The sequence below is a fragment of the Sus scrofa genome, chromosome 3 (genome assembly GCF_000003025.6).
Source record: "Sus scrofa isolate TJ Tabasco breed Duroc chromosome 3, Sscrofa11.1, whole genome shotgun sequence".
Lineage (NCBI taxonomy): Eukaryota > Metazoa > Chordata > Mammalia > Artiodactyla > Suidae > Sus > Sus scrofa.
In genome coordinates, this window is record NC_010445.4 from 81,289,488 (window position 1) to 81,298,304 (window position 8,817).

Below are 8,817 nucleotides of genomic sequence, written 5' to 3' on the forward strand. Positions count from 1 at the left end.
TGCCTGTAATATCTGTATCTTTTCTCTAATCAGAGATACAGAGGTTGAGTATAAAATAAACCTGCTCAGATAGGACAATTAAGTGCACTGTACAATTTTCCCAGTTTACAGGTCTATACTTAAGGGAAAAGTTGCAAGAATGCTGAAAAAAATAATTTGAACACAATCTCATTGATGAGCATTTAAAAAAAAAAAAAAACTTAAAAAAAAAAAAACTTTGCCAGCCATTTACTTGACTAATGAGCTTACTTACTCGGACTCAACATTGCAAGCGCTGTGAATGGAAAACAGAAATACACTTAACATAGATATGAATGATTGCTTTCGCTTCTACAGTGCAAGGATTTTTTTGTACAAAACTTTTTTAAATATAAATGTTAAGAAAAAAATTTTTTAAAAAAACACTTCATTATGTTTAGGGGGGAACTGCATTTTAGGGTTCCATTGTCTTGGTGGTGTTACAAGACTTGTTATCCATTTAAAAATGGTAGTGGAAATTCTATGCCTTGGATACACACCGCTCTTCAGGTTGTACAAAAAACATACATTGGGGAAAGGTTTAAGATTATATAGTACTTAAATATAGGAAAATGCACACTCATGTTGATTCCTATGCTAAAACACATTTATGGTCTTTTTTCTGTATTTCTAGAATGGTATTTGAATTAAATGTTCATCTAGTGTTAGGCACTATAGTATTTATATTGAAGCTTGTATTTTTAACTGTTGCTTGTTCTCTTAAAAGGTATCAATGTACCTTTTTTGGTAGTGGAAAAAAAAAAGACAGGCTGCCACAGTATATTTTTTTAATTTGGCAGGATAATATAGTGCAAATTATTTGTATGCTTCAAAAAAAAAAAAAAAAGAGAGAGAAACAAAAAAGTGTGACATTGTACAGATGAGAAGCCATATAATGGCAGTTTGGGGGAGCCTGCTAGAATGTCACACGGATGGCTGTCTTAGGGGTTGTACATATCCTTTTTTGTTCCTTTTTCCTGCTGCCATACTGTATGCAGTACTGCAAGCTAATAACGTTGGTTTGTTATGTAGTGTGCTTTTTGTCCCTTTCCTTCTATCACCCTACATTCCAGCATCTTACCTTCATATGCAGTAAAAGAAAGAAAGAAAAAAAAAAAGGAAAAAAAAAAAAAACCAATGTTTTGCAGTTTTTTTCATTGCCAAAAACTAAATGGTGCTTTATATTTAGATTGGAAAGAATTTCATATGCAAAGCATATTAAAGAGAAAGCCCGCTTTAGTCAATACTTTTTTGTAAATGGCAATGCAGAATATTTTGTTATTGGCCTTTTCTATTCCTGTAATGAAAGCTGTTGTCGTAACTTGAAATTTTATCTTTTACTATGGGAGTCACTATTTATTATTGCTTATGTGCCCTGTTCAAAACAGAGGCACTTAATTTGATCTTTTATTTTTCTTTGTTTTTATTTTTTTTTATTTGGATGACCAAAGGTCATTACAACCTGGCTTTTTATTGTATTTGTTTCTGGTCTTTGTTAAGTTCTATTGGAAAAACCACTGTCTGTGTTTTTTTTGGCAGTTGTCTGCATTAACCTGTTCATACACCCATTTTGTCCCTTTATTGAAAAAAATAAAAAAAAATTAAAGTACACAATGTAAGCTTCTTGTGTCCTCATTTGACACACTCTGTAAATTACTCTCAAGAAAAGTAACAGGTTTTAAGAGAAGGCCAGTCAGTCTTTTTCAGGATTATTTCTATGGGCATTTTGATGCGTGTATTATACCCTAAAGGAACATGAAGTACTTACTATATTAAAATAGACATACCTCAAACCATGGAAATAGTTTTTAGACTTTATAGTTCTAGAATAATTTTCAAGAAATGGAAAGTGTTTTCATTCTGATGTTAAAACTTTCCCGCCATCTCTTAGCAGTAATCCATTCAGATATAAATGAAAAATTTACTGGTAATAGCATCTTAAACTTTTATTCCCTCTGGATTTTTTTGCTGTTCTTGTTGTCTTCAAGTTCTTTTCTATTCTCTCATCCCTGCCCTCTCTTAGAACATAATGTAAAAAAGGTTTTTTGGTTTGTTGTTTTTTTTTTAATCAGCTCTTTTGTTTCTCCCTGAGAGTCTTTCCTCATACCCAAAATAACCCCACTCCCCAAATCTAAAAATCCAGAAACAAAAACATCCGGTAAAAAGGAGGGAGGGAGGGGGAGAGAGAGAGAGAAGGAGAGAAGAAAGAATGCAGTGACCAGGAGTTTAGCCAGCTGTGGCCAAATCTGTGGAATCAGCCACTGATTTCCTGAGATGTATGGTGGTTTGCTTTGTGATTCTGAGATCCTAGGGACCCTAGATGGGATAGATCTTTTAGTGTTTTTATAGGTTCTTCCTGGAATACCCTTCAGTTATCTTTTGGCCAACTCACAGATTGAAGCAACGTCTTTAAAAAGCAAGTTAGGTCTATCCAAAAAAAAAAAAAAAAAAAAAAAAAAACCTCTCCTTAGAAATCTGTGTTGTCAGTTTTACAAATACTGCATGTTGCAGCATCTATTTGCTTTATTAAAACATATCCCTCTGTTATACTGTCTCCCTGTTCCCACTGTAGATGAATGGATATGACATTGTTCCTATTTTTGTAAAAAACCCAAACAAAAGCTGTTCTGTTGTCTTGTGGTAGCATTTCTGTTGCTCAGTTCTTATGCCCTGGTGCCTTGTGAAGTGGCCTTTTAGTCGAGGCAAGAATAGTTTAATCTTCTTGACATACAGAGAGTAGGTGTATTTTTTAAAAGGCCATTTGGATGGGAAGCAGGATGGAGGCCGACAGGATTCCGCTAAGGGAGGACTGGGGAGAGCCTTGTACAGGGTCTGGAATGGAGTGAGGGGATACTTGCAGAACTTGGTAACCAGCAGTGAAGTGAGAGGAGATCTATGTGTTGTAGATGAGGTTACTTCAAGAGTGAATCCAGAATGCTGTTTGAGACAGGTAGAAATATTCTTCAGTGCCATGCTGGTTTCAGACATGGTGACTCCTGCTCCGCTGTGTTAAATGTCCATGAAACCGCTGTGCGTTCCTATTACTCTTTTATTAGGAGCTATGAGTACAGCTGTGCAGGTTTTATATACAGTATTCATTTTAATTTCTCCGTATATGATGCTCTTAGTGTAATTAGGTTTTGCATCCTGACAGACAGAATTAATGGTGGATACTGTATGCTCGTATTCTCAAATTTCTTAAATCAAATGGGAAACGGGGAGGGGTGCAAACATCTGGTAATAAATCACAGATTATGTTTGATTTACATGGTCTCAAAGTTAAATAAATTTATTGGGAGACAGGTTCGTCAGGGTTCTTAGTCTCCTGACTTATTGAAACCCTCTTATAAAATATTATTTCTTAAGCTGCATGAACAATAGAAGCCTGGAAACCGAGGCAACCAGAATATAACTTAGAAATGACATCTCATGAAAAGTCAAAACCTTAATAGAAAATAATGAAAAATATCTTGAAACAGTAAGATGAAGTCATGATAAAGTTTTAAAATAAGTAAATACTAAGGATATCAACACATTTCAAAATTCTCAAGTTAAGTTTACTTGACGTGTTTAATGCAGTGTTCTCTGCATACTTGAGCTCCTGGTGCTTAAAATGTTCCTTTTTATTTTCATTTTTGAGAACAATTTAATGAACAGGAATATGGTAAATACCCTCTCAGATTTTAACCCAGAAACTCTCCAGTATGTGCACTACCTTTGCCTGAAACCACTTACTATCCTCTGTCTGTTTAGGACTGCAAAACGACTGAGACGAACACATTTTAAAGCTTGCTAAGAAGTGAGGTGCGCCTGGTTCTTCATTTGTACCAGCAAAGGCAGGAAGTGTGAAGTAGTTGAGTTTTTCCCAGGGCATTCTGTGATAGAACTTTTTTTTTAATGCTATTTTTGTATATGCAATAAGTACATACTGTATATATTCGTAATGCTGGAAGTGAGAACTTGAAAGGAAGTGGTGATGGGGGTTAGATGTCGTTTCATTTGGAGAAATAAGGAAACGAGATGGTTTACGCACAGGTACTAAAGTTTGTTAAAAGGTACTGGGATATTTCAGGCTTAACTGAAAAGGAGTCGAGAAGCCTCAGGCCCCATCCTGTCTGCATCAAACACTTTACTCTCAGAGAGTGAGGGAGGAGATACAGTGTTTTTGTTTTTTAAAAACCTCCTCTGCTCCATACACACACAAACATGAGTTCATATGACTGTGTTGTAATCGTGTGTTCTTCATTACGATTCTGTTACTTCATTGTCCCTGAGCCTGGTGTGTTCAAGAATGTACACAGCCTATGCTCTTTTTTTCAGACTTCCCATTTAAAAAAAAAAAAAAAAAAAAAGTGGGAATTTTGCTGGTATGAGGATGGGATTGGCAGTGTTCCTTTAAGCCGGCTTGGAAAAATATTTCTTAAAAGACTGTTAACTTTTAAAAGGCATTAGCCACCTAGCAAATTTTCCTAGATGTCTCCTAAGGCCCTGCAGCTTTCCCGATTAAGAATACGTGAACCCATTTTTAGAGACATGGCCATCAGAACACATAGATGGAAGTGGGATTATGTACATTTATTCCAGGGCTGTTAGAGCTACAAATGGTAGACATGGGTTGGGTTGTTGGGTCTGCACTTTTGCTTGCTGTCATCTTGTTATCCCATTAGCCCGCTGTTTCATTAGTAAAACACATGGCCAGTGAATCAGCCTTTAGGGGGATAGGCCTATTTCTCTCTCTCTCTCTATTTCCCAGTGTCATCCATGGTCATGGGATGCCGTAAATTCCTCCCTTTCAAATGGGAAAGGAGACCAATACAGTTCATGTGGTTCATTGTACTCAAGAACCTAAACTTGGCTGAACACAACTCAATGGTTGATCCAAACACTGTTTTTCCTTTCTGTAAAGTGATCAAGGGAGCATTTATCAGGTCTTGACAAGATGTCAGAAAAGGCAAATTAAGTCATTTCCCCAAAGTCTATCCTCTAAAGCAGGAAACCCCCGCCCCCCGCCTCAGCCCCTGCAAACCCACAGGGGGGCTATGCTTTTAAGTAACAGTGGACGTGGTACATGCCCATCTAGCTATACTTTGTTTAGGACTTTAAATATTGGTAGCAGGTCTGACAAAGGGGCTTGAAGCGGGTATCAGCTCAAAGGGCCTCAACGACAGTGACACAGTGACATAGGGCTGGGCCAGGAATGAGACTCCCCAGAGCCAACCTGGACACGGCAGGCCCCTCAGCCCAGGTCTCCACTGCTCAGGGGGGGATGCGAGACAGCAGCTGAGCTCCAGACCCTGGGCCTCCTGCGGCGCCAAGTCAGGGGAGAGGAGGCCCCAGGCCCCTTCTTCAGGTCACCATGGCAACGAGGCCTGGAATGCCACAGTGGTAGCCCTCTTCCTCGGCACATCCGGACTCCCAGTTCTGCTGCTTCAAGTCAATGTGCACAGCAAGGGAGGAACCCCGGAGGAAAATAACCACTCCCTTCTTCCCTTCACCACTGCCTTGCCCCCTTACAAAAAAAGAAAAAAAAAAAAAAAAAAAGAAAAAAGAAAAGAAAACTGCATGTTTGAAAGAAACTACAGGCAGTTTTTGGTGCCATTTGGGAGCAACTATTTTGAGTTCTGGTTTCCTCTTCAGAGATTTGTTCGCCTCTTGTAAATCGTTGGCTGCTTTGACGTTGAACTTGATGACATTTCATGTTTTCGTTGTGCTGCTTTTACATCAATTTTGATTTTTTTGTTTCTTTATAATTTTATTATGATTTTAAGGAAATATCCCCCTTCCCTCCTCCCTCCCCTGTTCTCCTCAACCAAAGGACTGTTTCCTACTCAGTTTTCTCAGTCATAAGGGAAAGTGTTTCCTTCCAGGTGTGTCCCCAAGCTTCTTAGGACTATCCTATGATGGGGGGAGGGGGTCCGGGTCCTTTGGGGGAAGGCAGGGAGGGAGGCGTGGGAAGGGCACTCAGAGGTCAGACATTTGGGGGAGGAGGGAGGTTGAGTTTGAAATCACGCTTAAGATGCCAGTGGCTCAACCTGTGCTTGATTTAAGTTACAATTTTAAAAAGTTAGCTAGAGAACAGAAAATCACTGGGCCAAGTCACACCTGTACTTTTTTTTTCCCCCCTCCTCTGTCTCCAACCTCTTTCTAGGTTCTTCACACACCCCCATTCGGCGTAGTACCCAGAGAGCTCAAGATGTGTGGCAGTTTTCGGATGGAAGCTCGAGAGCCCTTAAGTTCTGAGAAAATTTGAAGCCCCCGGGGGCGGGGGTGGACACGTGCCGCCCAGCGGACACCTGCGTGGTCTGTCATCCTGCTAGTTTGTGATGTTTTCTGACAGTAGCCTCCAAGAAGCCGTTGTGCGAAGACAGAGTCCTGCAGAGTCCTTCCTGCCCGGGCCCGCAGTGCCATTTTATTTATATTTTTTAATAAAAAGTAAAAACAAAAAAACAGACCCACATTGAAACAGTGAATCAGTCCCATATAGAGGGCCCATGGACCATCGCTGTCCTGAGTGCCGTCCTGGCCCTTCCGAGACCAGCCAACCTAATTCCCCGTATTGTGGAAATGAGCATGAGTCCCCCAGACCCCTTGTTTCTATACATTCTATGTTGTCTTTTAAAAAGTGTGCTTAACATTGACACAATAAATGTTGGAGCTTTAGGTGGTGTTTGCTTGTTCTTTAATTATTGATGCTTATAAGACAGTGCAGCTGCTGAGGACTGTATTTCTGTACCCGTTTCCTGCAGACACCCGTCTGGCGGGAAGGAGAGACAGAGTTGAGGAACGGGTAGGAGGGTGAGGAAGGAAATAGGTTACTGCTTATCAGATGGCATAAATTTTCAAGGAGAATCAAAATGCAAAACTTGGGAATAAATCATAGCAATATCATAATTAATGTAGTAGTAGTGTTGCTGTTTATTAATGCTGAAGTGTGGTTTTCCTAACTGTCTGACTTATAATTTGCATACCATTAAATAATGCATAATATGGCACGCTGGATTCTGTTTTTCAAATATATGCTTTTGGTGGCTACCATGCAGGATTGGAAGTTTTCTTTTAATTTAGCTCAAGAAAGATAATGTCACTGGGCTAGTGGTAAATCCCAAAGAAGGTGATGAATGTCAGTAGTTGCTTATTAAATATTCTAATTTTAGGTACCCAAAACTTCAGCAAATATATCTTAATGCAGACAAACAAACAAACATAAATACTACTCACATCAGGAAATTCGGGGCAGATTTCATAAGCAGAAAAATTATAGGAGGAGAGAGGCTCACCTCAGAACACACTATTGTAACTATAATAGGGCCCCATTCCTTAGAAATTAGTGACACCAATAAGTTAGGTCTACAAACAGTGATAAAAATCCCTTCGGGGCCCTGTTAATTTGCAAGGAACTTTTCTCAGTTTAGTGTTTTCTATTGCCTGGAGATCCAGAAGAGAATTAGAAACAATACAGCATATTAAAATAGGCTTATAAGTAATAGAACTCAGACACCTGTGTACTGTAGATTTAAATATTGACTGTGAACCTAAGTGGGGAAAATCTTACCCATTCACCCTCTGGCTAGATTACCTGGCTAGTGAGAAGACAGCGGAATAATTGGCATCTAGAGTCTTTTCTGCTTATTCATCGTAAATAATGACTCCTCACTGTCGTGAGCTGCCTTATACTTTATTGGATGTTTCATGTGCATTATTTCCCCCGATCCTCACTGGGACAGATCTCATGACTTCCACTTGGTAGATGAGAATGAAGGGTTATGGTTAAGGCCACATCAAAGGGAAGGAGAGCAGAGAAGCCAGGCGTTCTAGTGTCTTGTCCAGTTAATTCCACTGAACCCTGTGACTGGTCGAAGGGATTGTCTTTCCCCGCGTTAGCACACAAGCCCTAAGTGTTCATGAACACATGTGTGTGGCTCACACACACAGATCAAGGTCACACAGAGTTGTCTCTTGCTATCCAACAGCTGTGCATGCTGTAGGAGGAAGCTTGGAGCAAGCATTCTTTCTTGCCATCTCCTTTATCCAGTGGCTTTTCCCTGACAAATAACCCTGATCACTAAATGGCCTGGATGAATTTTTGAGAGTTCCTTTCATCTAGGTGAGACGGGACTCCAGAAAGGGTTATTTCTTGCAGGGACACTCCCTACCCCATGCTCTGCCTCTCTCTTGCTAAAACCTAAGATCACTAGGGATTCTCTGACAGCATCCTCCCTGAATGTGCTAAGCGCCTTGCCAATACCCAGAAAGAGTGACTCTGCTTCAAAAGGGATGCCTGGGGAGTTCCTGCTGTGGCTCTACAGTAACAAACCACACTGGCATCCATGAGGACTCAGGTTCGATCCCTGGCCTTGTTCAGTGGGATCCCATGTTGCCGTAGGCTGCAGTCTAGGTCAAAGACTTGGCTTGGATCTGGCGTTGTGGCTGTGGCTGTGGTGTAGGCTGGCACATTCAGCTTCAATTCAACTCCTAACTGAGAGTGTAGCCCTAAAAAGACCAAAAAAAAAAAAAAGAAAAAAAAAGAAAAAGAAAAAAAAAAAAGGTCGTTTGACTGAAACAGAACAAACAATCCTGGGTTTGAGAACAACTTCAACCTTCACTACACTTTCATTTCTGGTCTGTGTTCCCACCTCCACCCTTTATTTCTTCCAGGAGTCCATTTATAAATAAATGGATATCTCTTGAAGTGGGATTTTGAGGAGGGAGTGGTGGGAGGAGAAAGGGCACGGGTAAAGGATCTTTTTTTCCCTCCCCTTTTTGGAGAAGAAAGATTCCCTCATTAAAACAAACGAAACA

General features: G+C 40.0%; 1 protein-coding gene across 6 annotated transcripts in view; it reads left to right on the plus strand.

The window, feature by feature from the left end:
* Window positions 1-6,678, plus strand: part of BCL11A (B-cell CLL/lymphoma 11A) — a 100,949-nt gene extending 94,271 nt beyond the window's left edge. For 5 of the 6 annotated variants that reach the window (XM_021085698.1, XM_021085696.1, XM_021085702.1 and 2 more), the window contains one exon: window positions 6,167-6,678. In XM_021085698.1, the coding sequence (XP_020941357.1) occupies window positions 6,167-6,258 (92 nt within the window). In that variant the 3' untranslated portion in view covers window positions 6,259-6,678. The remainder of the gene's footprint in view (window positions 1-6,166) is intronic. The other variant, NM_001297634.1, reaches the window with a different exon arrangement.